The 22,658-nt window shown below is 55.4% G+C and overlaps 2 protein-coding genes across 5 annotated transcripts in view; both read left to right on the plus strand.

The window, feature by feature from the left end:
• LOC138916663 (src substrate cortactin-like) lies at positions 1–9,741 on the plus strand. Of its 4 annotated transcripts, XM_070229730.1 has the most exons (6): positions 1–151; positions 1,974–2,075; positions 3,598–3,708; positions 4,242–4,352; positions 6,707–6,762; positions 8,364–9,741. In XM_070229730.1, exons 1-6 carry the CDS (start codon positions 16–18, stop codon positions 8,469–8,471), a joined length of 624 nt encoding a protein of 207 aa, XP_070085831.1. In that variant the 5' UTR covers positions 1–15; the 3' UTR covers positions 8,472–9,741. The 4 variants fall into 4 exon arrangements, with proteins under 4 accessions (XP_070085831.1, XP_070085829.1, XP_070085830.1 ...); XM_070229728.1 differs by lacking the exon at positions 8,364–9,741 and having other exon boundaries at positions 6,707–8,032; XM_070229729.1 differs by lacking the exon at positions 8,364–9,741 and having other exon boundaries at positions 5,243–6,848.
• A 484-nt stretch (positions 9,742–10,225) lies between these two features.
• Positions 10,226–22,658, plus strand: part of LOC111775940 (liprin-alpha-1-like) — a 100,945-nt gene continuing 88,512 nt past the window's right edge. Inside the window, exons 1-2 of the mRNA XM_070229133.1 lie at positions 10,226–10,537; positions 10,871–10,940. Of these exons, the coding sequence (XP_070085234.1) occupies positions 10,371–10,537; positions 10,871–10,940 (237 nt within the window). The 5' untranslated portion in view covers positions 10,226–10,370. The remainder of the gene's footprint in view (positions 10,538–10,870; positions 10,941–22,658) is intronic.

Here is a 22,658-nt window from a genome sequence, read left to right on the forward strand (position 1 = left end):
CTCGTCGGGACCCGGATGAGGCCCCGCCCCCACCCGAGGAACCGGAAGTGGAGCAGGGCGCCTGGGAGCGGCGGGCGCGCAGCTGCCGGGGCCGGGGCCGGGGCCGGAGCCGGAGTCGGAGTCGAGTGGGTCCGGACGGAGCCAGGCGGCGGTGAGCGAGCGCGGCTTCCGCCGGGCGGGGGGGGCCGGCCCCTCCGCGGCGCTCCTGGGGCGCCCCCGGGCCCCGAAAAGGGAAGGAAGCGGCGGCTGCAGCGGTCTAGCCGCTCTTCCGCTCGCGGTTTCGGGTCGGCCGCGGGGGGAGCGCGGGCGAGGCTTCCCCAGGCGGGGGAGCCGGGGCCGGGGGCCGAGGGGTGGGGGCCGGGGGGCCGCGGGGTGAGGGGCGGGGCGCCGAGCGGTGGGGAGGGCCTGGTGTCGGGGAGGAAGGGGCAGTTCTGAGGTTTAGGGGTCCGAAGGAGAGGGGCCGGGGCTGCAGGGAGGAAGGGGAGGAGAGGGCCAGACGGGGAGGGGGTCTGGGGTCTGAGAGGGTGCCCGGGACCCGGGGGCTAGGAGAAGAGAGAGTGGAGGGGCCGAGGGTCGGAGGGGGGCGAGGTGCGAGAGAGGCCATGCTGGGAGGGGGTGTGATCCGGGGGGAGGGGCTCAGGGCCCAGGGGTTTAGGGGAGGGGCGTGGAGGGCCGAGGGGAAGGGGCTGGGGTCCAAGCGGGGCGAGGTAGGAGAGGGGCCCTGCGGGGAGGGGTCCGGGATCGGGGGCGACGGGATCAGGGCCCTGGGGTTTAGGGGAAGGGGATGGAGGGCCGACAGGGAGGGGTTTGGGTCCAAGCGGGGCGAGGTAGGAGTGGGGCCCTGCCGGGAAGGACCGAGAGGGGCCGGGGTCTCCCTGGCGCCCGGGCGGGGCCGTCGCAGCCGCGGCTCCTGCGGCCAGGCCCGCACCTACAGGGAGGTTTAGCAATCAGGTCACTGGAAATGCAGCGACACGCGCAGCTGCAGACGGCCGAGAGGCTCTAAATTTGGAGCCATCCCTCTTCTGGCTGTGTTGGAAATCAGCAGAAAGGTGCTTCTGGGTTTTTGGTTCCTCTGTTGGAATCGCCTGAGTGTGGCACCAGGAACTCGATCTCCGCGGGCGGCCTCCCTGGAGCGGGTGCGGGGCTTCCTCCGCCCGCGGTCTGTGGACGTGTCGGGCCTGGGGGCGGGGGTGGGATGGGGGGGGTTCCGTTTCCCGCTGATCGCAGCGCTGGCGGCATCACCACTGAGTGCGCCCTCCCCGGGCGCTCCGCTTGGCGCGGGGCTGCCTGGGCCCCGCGGCGCTCTGCCTGGCTAATCCCCCAGGCCCTGACCGCGGGATTCAGCCGGGCGCCGGCTGGCGGCTGGCGAGGGCTGAGATCCCAGGGCTGTGGATCGGTGGGCCCCCCTGCCCGTGGCTGAGCGCGGCTGAGCCCCTGGCGCAGTCCTGACTCTCCTCTGGTTGGAAAGGTGCTCCCAGATGCTCAGGGAGCCGGGCAGAGTCCTAGAGGCAACTTTCAGACCCGCTGGAAGAAGGAGCCAAAGGGATGCAGAGTTGGTTTTGCCCCCCAGGAACTGGAAGTTACCCCCACCCCGTTCCCGCCCCACAGCTGACTTGTAGTGGAAGCATCTTGTTAGACTTATTCTTGAAACACTTTTGAGTGTATGTAAGTGGTGATTCAGACCTTTGCTCGCTGCCGTGCAGTCGGTGCTCAGAAAGTGTCTGAACGGTGAACTTCCGAGGTGGGAACGCAGTTCACGTCTGCCATCAGGAACGAAGTGCCCCTAACAGGTGAAAGGGACGCTGTAGACTGAGTCGAGCGTCACGCGTGGGTGATAGTGGGTTGCTCGTGTGTTTTAGAATGTGTGCTTGATCTCTTGCTGAGTCACACCGCGAGTCGTTTCTGTTCTGGTTCAACCAAGCGCCGGGTTAGCTCATATCTGCTCCCATGCCCACTGCTGCGTGTCTCCACAGACTACTCCAGCGGCAAGTATGGCGTGCAGGCCGACCGGGTGGACAAGAGCGCCGTGGGCTTCGACTACCAGGGCAAGACGGAGAAGCACGAGTCGCAGCAAGGTCCGCCCGGGCGGCGCCCCGCAGCCCGTCCACCGCGCGGCCTGCCCCCTCGCCGCTGCTTCCCACACGCTTACAGACATGCGCACTGGGGCGTTTCCCCTGTGTATGGCGGGTCACGTTATAGTTACACGATTTTTTAACTCAAATGTTTGGCCGTTGTTGTTCCGTTCAGGTCAGCGTAGGGGTCTGTCGCGTTTTTGGTGACTGCTCAGTCCTTGTGGTGGGAAGATCCCGTAGTCTATGTAACCATTCCTCTGTGGAATGTACAAGTTAGGTTATTTTCAATTTTCGATGTTAAAAGTCGACTGCATGAGTATTCTTCTCCCTGTGTCTTATGTACGTAAGTGGTTATTCAAGAGTAAATTCCTAGAAATATAATTGGGTCAGAGAACACTGAATTAAAATTTCGATAGATTGCCAGATTGTCCTCAGAAGCTGTGCTGGCTTCCTTCGCTGTGGCGGCCTCGCGGGTCACTTACTGCCGTCACCCAGCGAGGGCTGTAGGTGGAGGGCGTTAGATTCAGCCCCTCCTGCAGAGGCCATGAACCGTTGGTTCTCCTCATTGTTTTGTTTGGCCTGTACATTTAGATTTTTTAAAATGATTGCCAACATATAAAAACTGAGAGCTCACGTATTTAAAAAAATCCCAGGTTTCTTTAAAGAACAAAACCAAAACCCAGCACTGGAAACCCCACTGGCTTGGCGTTTCTGCGAGGAGCCGGCCGTGGGCCAGCCCAGTGTCCCTTTGCCGCAGGCGTCACTTCCGTTACAGCAGGTGGCCTGCGGCACGGGGTCGCTGTCACTGCCTTCTCTCCCTCCCTCCTTGGAGCAGACCTGTGCTCCTCTACCCGGCGCGCACCCAGTTCCTCAGGACCTGCTGCTGGATGCCTTGCAGTCTGCACTGACTTTCTCCCCAAGAGGCCTCTGGGGCAGAGGAAATGCCACTCTGGGAGGTCGGGGGCACAGCCCCAAGTGCCTGGGCAGGCAGGCTCCTCGGCAGCCCCAGGCCTTTGCGGAAGGGGTTTGCTCCGCGCGCTCGTGCGTTGACGTGCCCACGATGGAGTCCTCCTTTAGTGCAGAGAGAACCATTCCACTGGCGTTTCTGGAGGGCGTGTGTTTCTGGAGGGCATTCCAGGTTTATCCTGTCTTTGCAGGCACCCCTGCATGCCTCTCCTTGTGCTGGTCCATGAAGCAGAGGGACCCATTAAAAGCCGGCTGCTCGGCTCGTGCTGATCCAGAAGCTTTGTAATAAACTGTTACTCCATGCTGTCTTTTGGAATGAAGGAAAGATGCTACAGTTATAAATCTGCTGTCTTTATAGGACTCTTCCTAGTCCTGTTATTACATATGAGCAAGACTTTTAGGTATTTTCTGTATCAGTGATCTTATAGTGAGCTTAAAAGATTTTTGGTTTATATTTTTTTTAATTGAGTGTTAAAAGTACTTTCTTGAAGCCTGCTGGAATCCACAGCTTGCTCGCTGGTTGTGTTGCTGGCCTGTAAACTGCTTTCCTTGTTTTTAGATTACTCCGAAGGCTTCGGTAGCAAGTACGGTATCGACAAGGACAAGGTGGATAAAAGTGCCGTCGGCTTTGAGTATCAAGGCAAAACGGAGAAGCACGAGTCCCAGACAGGTGCCTGCATCTTACCAGCTCTCCAGCCGGTGACCGTTAACGGGACGGGTGGTAACCAGAGCAGCAGGCAGAGACGGAGCGTAACCAGCAGCCCTTAATACGGACATCTCTCAGTTAAGCAGCCAGCTTTAAAACAGCAAAGCAGAAACACAGCTGTTACATGAGAGATCGACTCTTGCCAGTTTTTTTGGCTCTGACACCCCAGCAGTGCCGCTTGTGCTAATAGTGTCGCGTGTGTAAGTGGTGGGACTGTGGGGCTCCGGTTGCTGCTTAAGCTGCATCGCTTGGCGCTGCTTCTGTGGGGTCCCGTCTGCGTTTATTCGGAACGCTGGGATTACAGATGGGGTCAGTTTCCAGACGCTGTATGAGGAGGGCCTCTTGATGAGTGTTACCTAAAGTTTTACCGAAGATCTGAGAGAGAAGGGATGAATTGAGCGAATTGTGTGTATTGACGTGCGTTGAAAAACATGTTTTCTCTCTGTTGCCCGGGCTATCCGTTAATACCAGTTTGTGTCCTTTTTCTAATCCATTAGACTACGTGAAAGGGTTTGACGGAAAATTTGGTGTGCAGACAGACAGACAAGACAAATGTGCTCTTGGCCGGGATCACCAGGAGAAATTGCAGCTGCACGAATCCCAAAAAGGTACCTTCATTTTGAATCTCCTACTTGGGATCGTTTCCCGAGTTTATTTCCCTTCCCAGGTCCGTCACTGTGCCGTGTTTTTGCCGTGTCTCTGTAGCAGTGGTGTTGTGTCTTCAGTGTGGGAGGTTGTCGTAGCCCTCCCGTGATTTGAGACAGCCCTTCAGCTAGAGGAGTGAGGAACCCCCGTCCCCTCCCACGGGAGGGCTCCCGCGAGAAGGCCCCATGTCACTGGGCTTCTGGAGCGCCGGTCACTGCCTGCAGCAGCTCTGGGAATGCTGTTTTCTGCCCTCAGCGGGCGGCCAGAGGGCCGACAGCGATCCAGTCCATGAATTGGTGCTGATAAAGCGTGCTGTAGGCTGTGGAAGGGGATGCCTCCTCTCTGCCCGGGAGTGTGTGCTTTCCACGACAGAACCATGTCCCTGGGAAAGTAGCACGTGGGGACGGGAGACCTCTGAGTGAGCCCCAGACTCACCCCGTCCTTTCAGCCAGCACAGATGGAGGTGGGGCTGGTACGCGTTGCCGTGCAGTAACCTCGTGTATAACGTGTCTCTTTCTTCACATGCGCAGAGATGCGTTCTCTTGTCTGCAGCGTGGGTAGGACCTAGAAAGAAACCTCAAAGCATGGAGTGGCTTTCCCGAATTACTTGAAATACATTTCCTAACCCGGTCTCTGATCTTGGCTGGAGTGTTAAGAGTTTGAGTTTGCCCTCTAACCTTTGAGCCCAGTTTTGACTGTTGCTGAGCCTGCGAGCTGGCTCTGCAGCCCCTGAGCCTGGCAGAGCTTTTCCTTTCTCTAAACGATGTACTTGATTCTTGCCCATGCTCCCACGATTCTAACCGAACTGTGTTTCCTCTCTCGGTTTTCTTCACTGTTGCTTGTGGGTTTCCAGGTTATAAGACTGGTTTCGGAGGCAGATTTGGTGTTCAGCCCGAGAGGCAGGACTCCTGTGCTGTGGGGTTTGATTACAAGGAGAGGCTGGCCAAGCACGAGTCCCAGCAAGGCACCGTTGCTCACCACCCCCCGCCCCCGCCTCCCCTCCAGTGCGGCCACTTCTAGCACAGACTTCCAGCCTCAGCCTTGCCAGCACCCTCTGTGCCCTCGAGGGGCACTCGGGCGTTGAAACCCAGGTGTATGCTGGAGCCATGGTGGCCTGCACTCCTCCCACCCCCATTCACTTGTTCCCTGGCACCATGGGGTTTGTGCTTGGCAAGACATGGCCGTAGTTTGCAGGGTGTGTTGCCCTAAATCCATAACGTGGCTCCATCCTGGAGCGGGGTGTCCCTGGTCTCCCAGCAGCCTTCTGCTGGAGCTCTTGCTGTTGACCGTGACTTACCTACTGAGTAAGCCACCTGACTGCCTCTGAGACGGGGAGAACCATGTTTAGTTCAGCCAGAGGCGCGGGTCACCGGGGGGCAGGGGCAGGGGCAGCCGTGTTCTGTGTGGTCTCTGTTTCATCGTGGTGGTGTTTTTTTGACCAGGGGTGGGAGGTGTTTTTCGTTTGTTTTGGTTTTTTTGACGACACCACCTACGTATAACTTCCCCACACAGAGCTAAACGGTATGTACAGGAAGCTAAGAAGACACAGGAAATTTCTAGGTGTATCTGTTGGGAGTCCACACGGTGAACACATTTCTCCTTAGAGCAGTTATTTAATTGCTGTCCAAATTCGGACTTGGCCGTTAGAACCTGGACACACGAGTGGAAGACAAGGACGGTCCTCCTTGCCAGGGCAGAGCGTAGGCTCCGTCCCCTGGTTGGGAACACACGGCCGTGTTCAGGCGAGGGACGGCGGACGCAGCTGATCCGGTGCTGATCCGGCAGCCTGCGCGGAGACGGCCTTGGCTCTGCGTGGCCTTAAGGCCGTGTGACGGTGTGACTGTCACGGAGATCTGTGTTGCTACGTCCTAAGAGTTGGCTGGTAGAATTTCCCCATGGAATTTTTTTTTTTCTTTTAAAAAGCAAGAAAACAGCTGCCTCGAGCCTCTGCCTAGTCCTAGTAGGGAGGGAGCGGTGCCAGGTGGAGGACTGTGCTGTTGGAGTGGCACGCTGCCCCGCGCCTGTGCTGGGCCCTCGGCTCACTGCCTGCCAGCCCACACGGCACCCTCTGTCCCTCAGGAGAGCACGGGACGCATGCGCACACCCCTTTTCTGCTTCTCCCCCGCCTGTGTGCTGAACACCACGGGTAGAAACCAACTCAACTTGCAAGTGAGGACCGCGCGGGGTGCGGTTCTGGTCTCTTTCTGCTCGGGGTGCGTCTTCTTGGGCTGTTTCTGGATCTGTTTGCATGCCTCTGCCCCGGGCACCTCGCTGGTCCTCAGCCTAAGTGTGAGTGTTGTGTTGTGCCACTTTGCAGACTATTCCAAAGGATTCGGCGGAAAGTACGGGGTCCAGAAGGACCGGATGGACAAGGTAAGGATTCCAGATCCAGGCCTGAGTGTCTTCTGCTGCCGTGTTCGGGAATTTAGGAGGTCCGGGAATTCGTGGAGCTCTTGGTGTGTCAGCGCACGGCTCCGTGGATGGTCTGGGGTGGGGTGTGGCTCAGGTTTTCAGAAGCACGAATGTTTAAGTCGGGCACGTGTCATCACTGATGGTGCCGATTGCTGACCTGTATGCCAGGCCTCGTCTACCGGTCACGGACATCCTCTCCGGTACCCCACATGGTCGTGCTGGGGGGAGAGACTGTCCCTGTCCCCTTTTGCATTTGGGGGTCCCTGGCCAGGCAGGCTCAGTGCTTGGCCACAGCATAGCAGCAAGTGGCAGGGCCACCTTTGGAAGCCAGGCATTAGGCTCTGGGGCCAACACGAGACCCTTGAGGACGTGTGGCTGTTTGAATCCAAAGTAGTTAGCGGTAAACCGGCTGGAAATTGAGCTCCTTGGTCACACTGTCCATGTCAGGAGCTCAGTAGGCACGCGTGGCGGCGGCGGCTCTGGGAGCGCGCGGGTCTAGAACATCTGTATCATGGTTCATGGTGGAAGGTCCACGGGACAGGGACCGTGTAGAGGCAGGTCCTGCCCACAGCACCGCCTCCCACGGGTGTCCCGGGGAACACGCTTGTTTCTCACTGGGGACTTTGTCACACGGTGTCGGATCTCTGAGAGTCAGTCTTAAGTGTATCAGACGGCCGTTTTTCTAGCGTACGGTCCAGCCATAGCAGAGTCTACACTTAGAGCAGGTGTGGAGTTGTCCACACGAGGACACGTGTGGCTTGTATCTCCTGAGCAAAGACGGAGGCCGTCCTGCCTGGTCCTGTGCCCGGCCTGTGGTCAAGGAGAGCAGGGCCAGTCCTCACGGAGTTCTGCTGCTGTCAGGCTCACAGCTGACCACACAGAGGCCGTCACCCAGGGGCTCCACCACGTGACCACGCATGGGCCCTGGGAGCATGTGGCAGGCCCAGGGCTCAGGCTGAGGGGCCAGAAGGGTCCTGGGGAAGTGAGAGGCTGGGCTCAGCTTTGACGGGTGGAGCATGCCGGGAAGATGGGCCAGGAGCCTGGAGAGCAGGGGCATAGCGTGTGTGCGGGGGTGGGGGTGACGCCGCAAAGACTGTTAGGGTCTCACTGCAGAGGAGGGCCGAGGGGTGAGGAGCTGGGAGGGACCATCTCGGGGAGCCCTGCAGACTACGTACGTCAGGTTTCGTTCTTCATCAGATGAGTCCTGAGTGGCCCTCGAAGGGTTTGGCAGGCAAGTGACACAAACGGGATCTGTGTTGAGAAGACCCTGGTCACAGTGTGGAAGTGGATTGCGGAGAAGCAGCGAGGCTGTGGCCCTAGTTAGGAGGTGGCTTCAGCGGTGTGAGCAGGGTGCGGTGCTGGCTCGGGCAGGGGCTCGTGGCAGAGGGAGAGCGGCACTGACCTCAGCGAGGCGGGAGGTAAAGCCCCCGGCTTTAAGGGCTGACAGGGGCAGGCAGGACTGCCCCAGGTGGGCGGTGGGCCTCTGCTGAGCTGGGGCGCCTGGGAGGAGCAGGGGTGGGTAGCTGAGTCGGCTGTGGGTGTGTCCGGGGTGGGCTACCCAGCAGGGCAGGTGGACGAGAGTGCGGCTGGACCAGAGGCAGACGGCCACTGCACAGATGTGGACGGAGCCGGGGTCAAGTCGGAGGCGAGGAGAGCCTGCAGAGTGGTGAGCGGGCCCAGGGACACACCTGGGGATGGCAGCAGTCAGGCTGGTAGAGGAGACTGGGAAGTGCACCCAGCAAGGTGGGGGGAGCCCACAGGGTCTGGTGGTGCTGGTCTGAGGGTAAACAGCTTTGGGGCAGGGGGGTCACCTGTGCCCAGCAGTGCTGCTGGTGGGGGCGACGTCTGGGCGAGCAACGTGGTAGCCCCGGGAGTCCTGGTGAGGGCATTGTTGTGGGTGTTGGGGGGCAGGTTGGGGGAAGCTGGCCTGCAGGGACCCGCACCGTGTGGGGAGGGTCAGTCGTAGAGTCGGCAAGCTTGGGCCCGCTCCGCCCACTGTGGTCCTGTGAGCTGGGCAGCGGTCAGCCGAGGGGATGGTTCTGTTTAAGATGGAAGAGACCAGAACGTGTAGGGGAGCCCAGGCCGTAGACAGGCATGTGGAGGGAGACCGTGAGGTGGTGCTGGTGGAGAATGTGGGGTCACTGAGACGCAGCCGTGGACGGTAGAGGCTGACGAGGGGGCCTGCGACCGAGGCAGCGTGGTGGCTTGGCGCAGAGGTTGGGTGAGCCTGTGTCTGACGGTGACTGTGGTTCCTGTTGGTGGTGTGACGGCGTCCGTGTTGTGCGGTTGGCGGCCTGAGGCTTAGGAAGGTGAGGGAGCTGCGCGGGGTCCCAGTGAGCTGCGTGTGGAGGGATTCGGGTGTGAAGTCCCTATAGGGGATGGAAACGGGTTGAGGGGTGTCCAGCAGGTGGGACCTGGGAGAGGTCGTGACCTTGAGTTGCCAGGCTGGACCGAGGGGAGGGAGGAGCAGGCGCCGCGTAGAGGAGGGCGGTGAGAGGGAGAAGCTTCTAGTCGGCAAGCGGGTCTTGGTGATGGGGGCGTGCTGTGGAGGAGGTCGGGCGCGGTGTGGTGGGGACGCTGCAAGTGAGAATGAGAGGTTGGGGGCCGTGTTTGCTGGAAGCCCCCAGGTGACGGCAGAGAACTGGCTCTGGGCAGCGTGCTGGAGAACTGGCTGGGCTGGGCAGATGGGGGCGACAGGAGGGGCCCATGGGGAGGGTGCTGACGCCCCTACCCCTGAAGCCACAGGGCAGGCAGGAGCCTGATGGGACATCCGGAGGTGGGGGGCAGGGCAGGGAGTGAGTGTGAGAAGAGATTGTTCTGGAGAGAGGTGGCAGAGGCCCGGTCTGGTGGGCGGGTGGTCTGGGAAGGGAGAGCGCTTGGTCAGGGCAGCTGAGCGGTCGCACTCGGAGAGTGGGGCAGGGGGGCCAGGGTGGCCCGGGCGCCGGGCTCTCAGGCTGGCTGTGGCTGGGCATGGCAGACGGGTGGGCGGACAGCTGTGCTCTGGCCGAGCGGGGTGGCTGTGGAGGGAGAACGGGGCTCTGGGGGAGGGTGGGGGCCTGGCCCGTGAGTGCGGCACTCCGCGCAGGGCTCAGCCTGTGCCTGGACGGGAGGGAGCTGCCACTCACAGTCACCCTCAGACAGTGCCCGCTAACTTCAGGTCCACGTCCTCGGGGCCCTGCTCCCTTGATTTGTGTCAGGAAGGCAGTGACTGTCCCACGCCCCAGGTGTGTCACTGGGAAGTGGTTGCTCACGAAGAAACTGAGGATGGCCCGTGGTTCCCAGAGCCTGTCTGCATCAGTGTCTGCGTCAGCATCAGCCTTGAAGGAGCAGCTGTCGCTCAAAGTGTCGTCTGACAGAATTGGGCCCCCGTACTCACGCTTGTGGGGGATGTGGACGGTCAGGCCAGGCGAGGCTTGCGGCACTGTGTCCTCTCCGGGGGCGAGGGCTAGTGCAGAACCCGCACCTGGTTTCTGATTGCGCAGGTGTAGATATGCTTTTGGGTTTTTTCCTACTCTTTTTTTTTGGAGCAGTTTTAGCAAATTTGAGAGGATGGTACAGAGATTTCCCATATGCCCCCCGCCCCCACCACGCACAACCTCCGCCACCATCAGCATCCTCCGCCAGCTGGGACGTTGGGTACAGTCTGCGAGCCTGCGCTGACAGGTCGTCGTCACCAGAGTCCACGGTTGACTTTAGCGTCCACTCTTGGTGCTGGACGTTCTGTGGCTTTGCACACGTGCGTAAGGACATGTGTCCCCCTTGCACTGCCCTACAGAGTATTTTCACTGCCCTAGAAATCCTCTGTGCTCCGCCTGTCCATCCCTCCTCACGCGTGTACTTTTTCTTCTCACGCTGACCCATGTCGTCACCAGCAAGTGTGTGTCGTAACCCTTTTCATGCCTCAGTTAACTTGCAGAACAGAGAAGGAGATACGAAAGCTTTGGGCTCCCCGGTGGGCTCTTTGGGAAGGTCGAGGGCAGGCTTTGCCGTCTGGGTGAGGTGGCAGCCATCACGGGGTGTGAGGAGCAGAGAACAGTGCCTTCCTGATGTTCCTTTCCTGTCTCGGTAGAATGCTTCAACCTTTGAGGATGTCGCCAAGGTGGCCTCCACGTATCAGAAGACTGTCCCTGTCGAAGCAGGTGAGTCCTGGCGGACCCCCTACCGGCACTGTGGTTTTTCCAGGAGGAAATTCCACGCTCTTTGGTTGTCCCAGGAAAATGCTCAGGGCAAAGGGTAGTTGGGGGGCTGGCCCAGTAGCACAGCAGTTGAGTTCGCACGTTCTGCTTCGGCAGCCCGGGGTTTGCTGGTTCAGATCCCGGGTGCAGACATGGCACCACTTGGCAAGCCATGCTGTGGCAGGCGTCCCACATATAAAGTGGAGGAAGATGGGCACGGATGTGCGCTCAGGGCCAGTCTTCCTCAGCAAAACGAGGAGGATTGGTGGCCGATGTTAGCTCAGGGCTAATCTTCCTCAAAAAAAAGGGTAGTTGGCAGAATGTGCACCAGGAGCAGATGGAGCATGAGTGGAGAGATGGAGCTGAATGGGGAGCAGAGTCGTTCCTGTGTATTTTCAGGAAAGAAATTGACTTGCCTTTTGAGGGAAGATCCTCTTTATTCCTGCAGAGGGTCAGAGGCAGCTTTCCCACACTGCGTGTTGTGCTCTCCGGCCGTGGGGATCTGCTTTGGTGGGTGCCTCCCAAAGTAGAGCTGGGTTAACTGCACGTGTGCGAGGGCCCTTCTCGCTGCTGGAACCGTGTTCTGGGAGGGTCCTGTGGCACCTGCTGCTCAGACACGCTCGCTGGTGCCCCTGGACGCGGTCGGCCCTGGCTGTGACCCGAGGGATGTGTTGTAGCGCCTGTGCGTGAGCTGGAGTAGGCACTCTCTCCTTCGCTCCTTCTCCTCCTTGGGCCTGGTCCAGGCTGCCGCAGTCTGTCCTTTCAGGTGATTGCTCGTGTGAGGGCCTCTTCTAGTCCAGGGGTCTGCAGCCTGGGTCTGCTGCCTTTTCCTGTGAGTGTTTGTAGTGTTTCCCACCAGAGAAGGTAGGAGCGGGAGCCTGGGAGGTGAGCCGGAGGGGTGGGCTCCTCCTTCCTCAACCTGTCCTAGGGGGGCTGGTGTCTGAAGGCTCAGGTCCTTACGTTCTCGCCTACCAACTGGGCGACCCGTGACAGATGAGCTCGCTGTTCTGTGCCTCATGTTCTGGTCCATGAAATGGGGGTGGAGACACTCATCATGACTCTTTTTGGGGTAGTGACGAGGTAGAGTCTGAAGTCATGCATGCAACATTGATAAACCGTAAAGGTGTGTTTAACTCTGTGGACGTTCTGCCCGAAATCATGGGGGGGAATGTTGAGAACGTGGATAGTCGAGGAAATTAACATGCAATAGACAGAAAATGCCGACGCGGAGGACGTGAGTTAAATAAGCCCTGCTGTCTTACCACGTGCGGCGAAGTCGGAATAAGAGCAAGTTTTACGGTTACCATTTACTATTCCTTAATTGCTGGAAAACTTTTAGACATGTCTCCTTCAAGTTTTTAGTAAGCTGCTTGTAAGTTAGCTTTCTTTCATTGCAGAACACACGCTCACAGACTACAAGGCATTTTTTCCTGCTATCTTAGTCTTCTTTTCAAATAGTGCCCTCCTCATTTTTTGCCTTAGAAGTTTGACCCCTGCCATCTAAGTCGCCTCAGCATCCACAAGATGCAGAAGGGATGGGCTGCTTGAGAAGAAGAAAACTTTTGATCATCGTCACCTAACCTCTCTCCTTTTGAGGTTCTCCTGCTGTCCCTTCGGGTGTGTTGTCCTTCTCTGTCCCCAGCCCCTGCCACCCGTCTGCTCTCTTCCTCCTCCCCAGTGAGAGCGAGTCTCCGTCGGCACAGTACTGCTCCCAGCAGAACCCCCTGGGCTGTGGAAGGGCGCTGGAGCACTCGGCTCCCCGACAGCACATGTCTTCTGAGTGCTCCCTCCTGGCAGGCGAGGAGAGTTTGACTTGGGTCCCGTACGCCTGACTCTCAGATCCTGGAAGCCCGCCTCTGGGAAGGAGTCTGCCTATACCCTGCCACCTTTGAGAGGGGCTGTCCTAGAGCCCATGGCCTGGAGACATGTTTCTATAAGTGATTCATAGACGAATCCGTGGCCCTGTGCCTCTGCAGTTCCCGGTCTCTCTGCAAGCCCACCTTCAGCCCGGCCGCCCAGCCCAGGCACAGCCCCTTCGAGGAGGTGCTCTGCTGCCTCAAGTACTTGTGGGTGCGTCCAAGTGACTTGTGGTGCTGGGACTCTCCTGGGGGGTGGGGAGGAGAGGGCTCAGATTCCGCTTCTGCCCCTCGCCGGCATGCGTCCCTGGGTGTGTGACTTACCCTCTCCGGGAGCTCAGTCTCCTCGTCTGAAACCTGGAGAAAAATCCAGCCTTCCAGCTGGCAGAACTCGTTCCTGTAGCTGCTGGATCAAATGACCACAAGTTTAGTGGCTTAAAACAACACTCATTTCCTGTCTATAGTGCTGGAGGGCAGAAGTCCTAACAGGTCAGCAGGGCTGCGTCCGTTCTGGAGGCTGGAGAGGACGACGTTCCCTGGCCTTCTCCAGTTTCTGGGGCCGTCCGCGTTGCACCCTCTGCTTTGCTCTCTCTCTCACATGGCTGTCCCCCTCTTGTAAGACCCCGTGATGACATGGGCCAACCCAGATAATCCCGGATTGTCTCCCATCTCAGATGCCTAACTTCGTCGCATCTGCGGTCCCTTCTGCCCTGTGAGGTCACGTGTTCACAGCATCTGGGGCCTGGGATGTCAGCTTGTTTAGGGGCCGTATTCTGTCCATGACAGTCCTCGCTCTGAGCCCCAAAGATTCATGTCCGTACTACGTGCAGAATACATTCTGTCCATTTTAAAAGTCTGAGTTGGGTTTGGGTGGGCCGGGGGTTGTAGCTCGGTAGTGGTACTGTTGCCTTGCCGACTGCACAGTGAGTAAATCCTGTGGCTTATGTGGTGGCAGCAGGAGTATTACGGGCCACCGAGGTCCTAGTTCTTGAGAATACTTGACTGACTGCGTGACCTTCACTTCAGAGCAAACTTCCCTTAAGACCTGCTGGTGTTCGGTCTCCGTGCTTGGTCCTCTCTGCTCTTTCTGCCGGAGCCGTGTTGCCGTGGAGGTGGCCTGGTGACCCAGAGTGTCCTAGGCGTGTTCTGAGTGCTGCGTGTCTGTCGATCACAGGAGCAGGCCACAGCCGGGAAGCAGACCCTGCCCACGTCCCCTGCTCCTCAGCCGGCACAGGAGAGGCCGCCTTCGAGCCCCGTCTATGAGGTGGGTCTTCCGTTGTTTGTGAGTGAGTCTCTGGCTTCTTGAAGCCATCCCTCCTGGGGCAGTGCCGCCACCGCGGACGGCGTGGGCTCCCTCCTCAGCTCTGCTAGGTGCCCATCTACAGAGGGCGGCTTGGCGAGCAGCTTCCTGGTGCTGGGGGACGCTCCCGGGCACACGGCCTGCTTCTCACCGAGAATGGCCGTCCTCACTGGGCTCCTGGACGAGGCCCCCTTCCTCAGCCAGCCCGCAGCCCCCCAGTGGGGTCTCCGAACACCGAGTGGATGGCTTCTGGTCCGGAGCTCACGTGGTCATGCTGCATTTGCGCTGACCCCGCTCTTCTAGAATCCGCATCCTGCGGCACCCAGCTGCCGCTCCCGCGTGGCCTCGCTTCACTGGAGCCCTCTCCAGCTCTCCCCTCCCTCAGCCCCTCTTGAACGTGTCTGCTCCAGAGCCTCTGTCCTTGGCCCTTTCTCCTCAGTTGTGTCGTCAGTGCCTAGTGCCTGGCTGTGTCCCCAGGGCCTGCTAACACGGATCCCCATGCTCTCTCCTGATCTGAGTTACTGAGCTGCCTGCCTCAGCTCTCCTTCGCTCCGTCACGGGGTCTCCACATCTCCCTCTCTTGGGAGCACCCCTGCCACCACCGTCCATGGCCATACCCGGCTGAGCCCCGAATTCCATCCCTTCTCTGGCCCTGCGGCCACTGTCCTGGTTCCCACACCCGTCTTCTCTCCCTGGACATTAGCCCTCAAAGATCATTGAGTCGCAGGGGATGAGAACTAACTCATATCAGCTGAGGCATAAAGGGACGAGGATGCGGGGAGAGCTGTGGGCCGGGGCAGCAGGCCTGGCCTCAGGTCCACAGTCTCATCACCACCAGGGTCATCTCCTTGTGTTGCTGTTCCCTCTGTGTGGCGGCCGTGTCCTTCTGGACTTCTGGGCGGGTGTGTTGGATGTGGCCTTATAATTCGTAATCCAATGGAAAACGGGGACCTTGAGCCACCCCCCCCATCATGTTCCACTACTGGCCCGTCACTGAGCAGTTGGTTCTTGAGAAGGCCAAGATGGCATGCTGTCCCTGGCAGGGATGGGAGGTGGGTCCTAGATCAGCAGCCCTGCTGGAACCCTGTGCTGGGTGGGGCAGAGGTGGCGTTGCTGGAAGATAGGAGAATAGGGTGCTGCCAGTGTGGGATGCCCGCCGTAGCGCCCACCTGCTCACGGTGCCCCCACATGACTAAGCTGAGGGTGCGGGCAGCCAGCTCGTGCCCCCACACCATGGCCTGGCCTTTAATCCTCCAGTCCGTTCCCTTTGAATCCAGGGGGACCTTGCCAAAAGGAGCCTCTGGCTCTGTCCCTCCCTCTTTAACCCTCGAGTGACTCCTGGTACCTGGCCTGGAGGTGGAGTGCCCTCTCTGTGGCCTTCATAGTACCTCTCCCAGGCAGCACGCACTGTGCTGCTCACCCTCCATCGAGAGCTGGTGCCTGAGCACCGGCCCTTCCTGGAGCTTCTCCCCATGCCCCGCCGCCTCTGGCTCCCGAGGGCGCCTTCAGGAGGACCCTCGTTGGAAACACTGGTGAAAGCCACCGTTGATGATCAGGAGTTCAGGACTTGGGTTCGAGCTTGGAAGTCCCGGTGCTTGTGACCAGGGAGTTGGTGATTTCCTCCTGCACGTGACCTGGTGCTCCCTCCCTCCCGCCCCTCCGCCAGAGGACTTGGTTAGGACAGAACCCGGCCGTCCGCGGCCTTGCCAGCTCTGGCCGTGTGATGGGGTGACATTGTGAAGCTGCTGGGTGGCCGTCGGAGGGCTGGGACCTGAAAAAGAAACAGGCCAGACCTGCCCCAGGCGACAGCCTGAGAAGCGCTCAGCTCGTGACAGCCGTGCGGGTTCCAGTTCCTGCAGGATTTGCGGGCGCTGGGGGGCGGTGAGGATGGGGGTTATTCAGGAAGAAGTGCCACGTGGTCCCTCTGAACACACTTAGCACGGTTAGAATCGAAGCCGTCTGCACACGTCGGCAGGTGTTGCCTCCTCTTCTCCGTGTCCATTTGCTCGGTCTCAGCTGGACCGAGAAGTGGTCCGTGTGTTTCCCTTGGCCGTGGCAGCGACCCGCCTGGCCCATGTGAACTGTCTCCCTGGCTCTTCCCCAGGATGCGGCTTCGTTCAAGGCCGAGCCGAGCTACAGAGGCCCCGTGAGCGAGCCGGGACCCGTGTACAGCACCGAGGCCGCCGACTACCAGGACGCCGATAGCCAGCAGGGTCTGGCCTACGCCCCAGAGGCCGTCTATGAAAGCACGGAGGCCCAGGGCCACTATCCTGCAGGTACGGGGGGGGCCCCTGTGGTGTTCCCCGGGCAGAGGGTGCCCCTGTTAAGTTGCCCTGTGAAAGTTGCCTTCTCCGATGACTGATCTGACCCCCGCTATGTGGTGCCTTCTGACCTGTCGTCTTAAGCCATTTCTCGCTAAATGTGTATTTCCCATGGGTTTCATCATATATTTCCAATATCCTAATGAAATTTAGTGGACAAATAGGATGGATTTCACAGAGAAAATATTTTTACACACCACCTTTATTAGAACACCTGTGTTTTGTAAATCCAGTCTGTTTTAGGGGGTGGAAGACTGGAGGTTGACCCCTTTGGAACTTTGTCCTTGGCGGATGAGAGTTACAAAGCTTAGAGTCACACTGAACTTGTTAGTCCCGGTGTGTTGGCGTTGGGACCAGGGTGTCAGAGCCTTTCCTTCGGGAGCTGAGTGAGGTGTCATGGCAGGTGAAGGAGGAAAGCGGCACCTGGGAAAGTGAAGGGTACGTGGGTTCCAGGGGCCTCTGGGCTGTCTTGGTGCCGTTTTACTTGCTCATAACAGGTGCCTCTGTGGTGCTTTCAGGTGGACCGAGTGGGTGCACACTTACACTCTCGTGATGGGTCTGCAGCAGTGAGTTAGGAGATGAGTAATGACAAGCTTAATGCGCTTCTTGGCTTAGTCAGTCCTTCTGAAAGATTGATTAGCCAAACATTTGGGTTTCCTTTTTTTTTTTTAAATATTTTATTTTTTTCTTTTTCTCCCCAAAGCTCCCCGGTACATAGTTGTGTATTCTTTGTTGTGGGTTCTTCTAGTTGTGGCATGTGGGACGCTGCCTCAGCGTGGTCTGATGAGCAGTGCCATGTCCACGCCCAGGATTCGAACTAACGAAACACTGGGCCGCCTGCAGCGGAGCGTGCGAACTTAACCACTCGGCCACGGGGCCAGGCCCTGGGTTTCCTTTTTAACATCTAATTCGCGCTATGCAGGGCTATAATGCTCCTTCTCTGTTGGGTTAGAGAATCATTAAGTTTTTTGTCCTCTGAATCTTATAAATTACGAAGTTCGTTTAGGTCAAATTTTATTACCACAGCTTAGAAGGATTGGTCAAATTATATTTTACTGGGATTTTCATGTATTTATCTTTTCAGTAGTTTTGTTTGTTTGGTTTTGTAGCTGTGTTTGTTTTCATGTAATTTGGGGCACTTACACTGAAGTGTGTGTCAGATACCGCGTATTTGATAAGGTGGTTTTTGAGAGAATGGTCTCAGGGGCCCTCGCAGGGAAGGGACAGGAGTGTGTGCAGTCCAGTGTGGAGCGGCGGAGGCCATCGCACCGGCGGAGGAGCCGGTCGCTCAGTGGTTTGTTTCCAGCCACTGCTCAGTGTTGTAGCCTGGAAATGCCTCGCCGGGTGGAGAAGGCGGGGACGTCAGCGGTCCCTGAGCCCAGCGTTTCAGAAACGCAGGAACCACTGAGTGAACACTTTCAGGACCCTTCCGATTCCTGGCGTTTGTCTCATGTTTCGTGGTTAATAGTGTGACCAGAGAGGCATGTGCTTAACTAAATGCATTTGTCTTCCTGGCACTTTATGTCGGCACGTAATGCTGTACTTATAAAAGATTTAGCTGTAGCATACATCAGAGAATTTCCCCAAGCGTAAGTGTGCACCTCAGTGACTTTTTCACTAAGTGAACACACTCTCGTAACTACCGCCTACATTAAGGAGTGAAACATGGCCAAGCTTCCCAGAAGCCCCCTCGTCCCCACTCCCAGGAACTGTCCCCCAAAGCCGGCAGTGGTCTTGGCTTTCCACCATTGATGACTTTCCCGTGTGCTTGGCTGTCTAAGTGAAATAAAGTTATACGTACATTTGGTTTCTTGGTTCTTTCATTCAGTAGTATCTTTGTGGGATCCACTCGCGTTGTCTCGTAGCTTTGTTCTTTCTTGTGTGCTGCCCAGGAAGCCAGTCTCTGAATTTACCGTCATTTATTCTTTCTGCCATTCTTGGGTATTCTGGATGTTCCTAGTTCAGACGAACGCCGCCCTGCGTATTCGTGCTTGTTTCTTTGGTGCAGGTGTGTATGCGTTTCTGTTGGTGTTCACAGGAGTGGCACTGCAGAGGGCCAGGGTCTGCGTCTGTCCAGCCTGGGTAGACACTGCCCAAAGTGGCGGTGCTGCCGCCAGCCGTGTGTGAGCCGTCCGCCGTTCCCCAGCGCTTGGTGTCGTCAGCTCGTTCGTTGCGGCTGTCCGGTGGGCACCGAGTGGAGGAGGCTCAGTGTGCTGTGGGCTGGCCGCTGCCCGGTGGCCGGGGACGCGCAGAAGCAGACTCTTTGTGTGTGTCTGTTGGCGGTTTCGAGATCCTCTCTTGTGAGTGCTTGTCCTTTGCCCGTTTTTCGATTGGGTTTTCTGTGTTGTTTCTTACTGAGTTGAAGGAGTTCTTTTCATATGTTCTGAGTACAAGTTATATATTCTGAGTACATGTGTGTGTGGCAGGTTTTTTTACATTCTTGTGTATGTTTTCCCCTTCGCTCTCGGTGGTGTCTTGATAAGCAGAAGTTTTAATTGTAATCTAGCCCGATGGATCAGTCTTTTCAGTAATATTGAATGCTCTTTGTGTTCATTGGAAGATAGTATCACAAAGATCATGAAGATATTATCCTGTAAAAGCTTTATGATTTTATCTTTCACATTTAGACCTGTAATCCATCTGAAAGTGATTTTTGTTTATGGTGTGAGATAACGGCCAAGGTTCCTTTTTTTTCCTTAAGTGTATGCTATACAGTTGACCGAGAATAATTTATTAAACAGACTCTCCTCTCCCCAGTGCACTACAGTGTCGTCTGTGTCATCAGGCAAGTGACCGTAAATATACGGGCCTGGATCTAGACTCCGCTCTGCCCCGTTGGTCTTTCTGTCGTCTTTGCACAAGCAGCACACTGTGTAAATTGCTGTAGATTTAGCCTGTCCTGGCATCTGGTAATTTGAGTCCCCCAGCCTCGTTCTTGTGCAAGGCTAGCTGGGCTAATCTTTACCCTTTACATCCTCGGTTAAAATGTAGGGTCTGCGTGGCCGCCTCTCCCCGGAAAACGTGCTCTGATTTTCACTGAGATTGCGTTTCATCTGTAGACTAGCGTGGGGAGAAATGACAGCTTCTTAATATTGGTCTTACAGGGGCCCACGCGGTGTGCGGCGGTTAAGTTTGCGCTCTGCTTTGGCGGCCCAGGGTTTGCAGGTTTGGATCCCGGCTGTGGACCTGCGCACCACTTATCAAGCCGTGCTGTGGCAGGCGTCCCACGTATAAAGTGGAGGAAGATGGGCATGGACGTTAGCTCAGGGCCAGTCTTCCTCAGCCAAAAGAGGAGGATTGGCAGCAGATGTTAGCTCAGGGCTAGTCTTCCTCGGAGGGAAAAAACATGGGTTTTAAAATCCATGAACACAATATAGCCTTCTATTTATTTAGCTCTTCTTTAATTTGTCTTAATACTATACAGTTTTCTGTATATATATCGTCTACATGTTTAATTACATTTATTCATAGATATTTCACATTTCTTATTTTATTATAAATATATTATGTAATTGTTTATTACTGTTATATAGTGATAGAATTGATTTCTGCGTATTCACTTGCTAAATCCATTTATTTCTAATAGTAATTCTTCTTGTATTTTGTAGGTGTTCACAAGTATGTCTGCAAGAGACAGTTTCTTTTCTTTTTTGTTTCCAAGTGCTGTACTCGTTTTTCTTTTTCTTGCCTCGCTGGCCTGGCTGGGACCTCCAGCACAGTGCTGAGTAGAAGTGGTGAGGGTAGGGATCCTCGTCTCCCTCCCAGTGTCAGAGGGAAGGCTTTCGGTATCTCACTGTTATATCTGATGTTGGCTGTAGCTTTTCCATAAATATTTTTATCGAAATATCCAAATTCTCCTCTATTAGTTTGCTAAGTGTTTTTTTAAATCATGAATTAAATTATTAAATTTTCTTAAGTGCATTTTCTGCATCTTTTGAGACAGTCCAGTTTTTTCCCTTTTATGTGGTGATTTACCTTTTAGTTTGCAATTCTAGAAGAATCCCAACCTGACCTTGATGTATTCTGCTTTCCCCGGATTTTGTTTGTTAATATTTTAAGATTGTTGCGTCTGTGTTTGTGAGAGCTTGGTCTGTAACTTTGCTGTCTTGTGTTGTCCTTGTTAGGTTTGGCTCATGCTCGTCTCCTAACACAAGGTGGAAAGCGTTCCTTGTTGATTCCCAGAAGAGCCCCTGTGAGACTGGTGTTTTCTTCCTTGCAGTTTTGGAAGAATTGACCAGCAAAACCAGCTGGTGTAAGGTTTTCTTTGTGAGAAGGCTTTTAGTTTCAGATTCAGTTATTCACGTGGAAATAGGATTTTTCTGATTTTATATTTCTTCTTGTGTCTGTTTGGGTAAGATGCTCTTTTTTCCTAGGAATTTGTTCAGGCCACCCAAACTTTCCGATTATTAAGTGTAATATGGTTCGTAATATCCTTATTTTGTGCAAGATCTCTTGTAATATCCCCTTTTAAAAATTTTTGATATTGGTAATTTGTCCTTTTCTCTTTTTCTTCATCGGTCTTGCTAGTCTTATGAATTGTAGTAGCCCTTTCAAAGGACAGCTTTTGGCTTTATTGATTTTTTTCTGTTTAGTATTTGTTCTCTATTTTGTTAATTTATGCTTTTTTCCTTCCATTTGCTTTGTGTTCTGTTTGCTGTTCTTTTTTCTAGTTTCTTGAGATAGATGCTTAACTGATTTTGGCTCTTTCGTCTTTTCCAGTCTATGTATGTGAGGCTCCAGCTGGCCCTGTAAGTGCACCTTTAGCTGCATCCCGCAAGTTTTGAAAGCCAGATTTTCGTTCTCTCTTGTGTGAAAACATGTTCTGATGTTCATCGTGGTATCTTTTTTTACTCATAAAGTTTTTAAAGAATTATGTCACTTGACTTCCCAACGTTTGTGGGGATTCTCTGGTTAGCTTTTTGTTGGTTTCTACCTTCCTTGCATGAAGATCCCTGTCTTGGTCTTTTGGGGCTGCTATAATCAGATGCATAGACTAACTGGTTTATGAACAACAGAAGTTTATTTCGCATCGTTCTGGAGGCTGTGAAGTCCCGGATCAAGGCACCGGCAGATTCCGTGGCTGGTGAGGGGCCGCTTCCTGGTTCTTAGACGGCCAGCCTCTCACTGTCCTCACATGGCGGAGGGGGCGAGGGAGCTCTCTCAACTCCAGACTAATCGCCTCGCAGAGTCCCCGCCTCCTGATACCATCACCTTGGGGCTGACGAATTTTAGGGGGACATAAACTGTCAGTCTGTTGTAATCTCTACGTACACCCTGCATTATTTCAACGTTTTGAAATGAGTCGAGCTTTCCTAATGGCCCAGCGTACATTCATTTTTGTTAAACGTTCCTTGGGCCCTTGAAAATGTTATTTATCGGTGAGAATGCAGTGTTGTATGTATACCAGTTAGATCAAGTTTGCTAATCATATAATTTAGATTCTAGTAGCCACATTACATAAAGTAAAAAGAAATAGGTGAAATTAATTTTGATAATGTATTTTATTTAACCTAAATATCCAAAATATTATAATTTCAATGTGTAATCAACATGAAAAGACTACTGAAATATTTTGCCTTCTTTTTGTTGTGATAAGTCTTTAAAATCTGGTGTGCATTCTTGCAACACGTCTCAATTTGAAGTAGGCACATTTCAGGTACTTAATAGCTGCATGTGACTGTTTACTGGGCAGCCCAGTTCTACACTCTTACTTTGTTTTTTTTGAGGAAGATTAGCCCTGAGCTAACATCTACCGTCAGTCCTCCTCTTTTTGCTGAAGAAGGCTGGCCCTGAGCTAACACCTGTGCCCGTCTCCCTCTACTTTATACGTGGGGCGCCTGCCACAGCATGGCTTGATGAGCAGTGTGTAGGTCTGCAGCCAGGATCTGAACCGCCGAACCCCAGGCCACCGAAGTGGGACGTGGGAACTTGACTGCTGCGCCACTGGGCCGACCCCTACACCCGTACTTTTTTTGGGTCTGTTTTTTCTATCGGTTACTGAGAGATGTGTCTTAAAGCCTCCCACTGTGATGTTGGCTTTGGTTGTTTCTCCTTTTCTATTTCTATCAATTTTTCTGTCTTTTGAGATCGTGTTGTGAGGTGCATTCAGATTTAGCGTTTTTATCTTCTTGGTGGATTGCACTTTATCATTGTGAAATGCTCCTCGTTAGTCAGGCTTCTTGCTGTCGAGGCTGCTTTATTTGAT

Source organism: Equus caballus, chromosome 12 (genome assembly GCF_041296265.1).
Source record: "Equus caballus isolate H_3958 breed thoroughbred chromosome 12, TB-T2T, whole genome shotgun sequence".
Classification (NCBI taxonomy): domain Eukaryota; kingdom Metazoa; phylum Chordata; class Mammalia; order Perissodactyla; family Equidae; genus Equus; species Equus caballus.

Coding starts and splice junctions, on each gene's coding strand:
- LOC138916663 (XM_070229728.1), top strand. CDS start 16: ATGAGGCCCCGCCCCCACCCGAGGAACCGGAAGTGGAGCAGGGCGCCT. Junction 2,076..3,597: donor GAAGCACGAGTCGCAGCAAG/GTCCGCCCGGGC, acceptor CCTTGTTTTTAG/ATTACTCCGAAGGCTTCGGT. Junction 4,353..6,706: donor GCTGCACGAATCCCAAAAAG/GTACCTTCATTT, acceptor GCCACTTTGCAG/ACTATTCCAAAGGATTCGGC.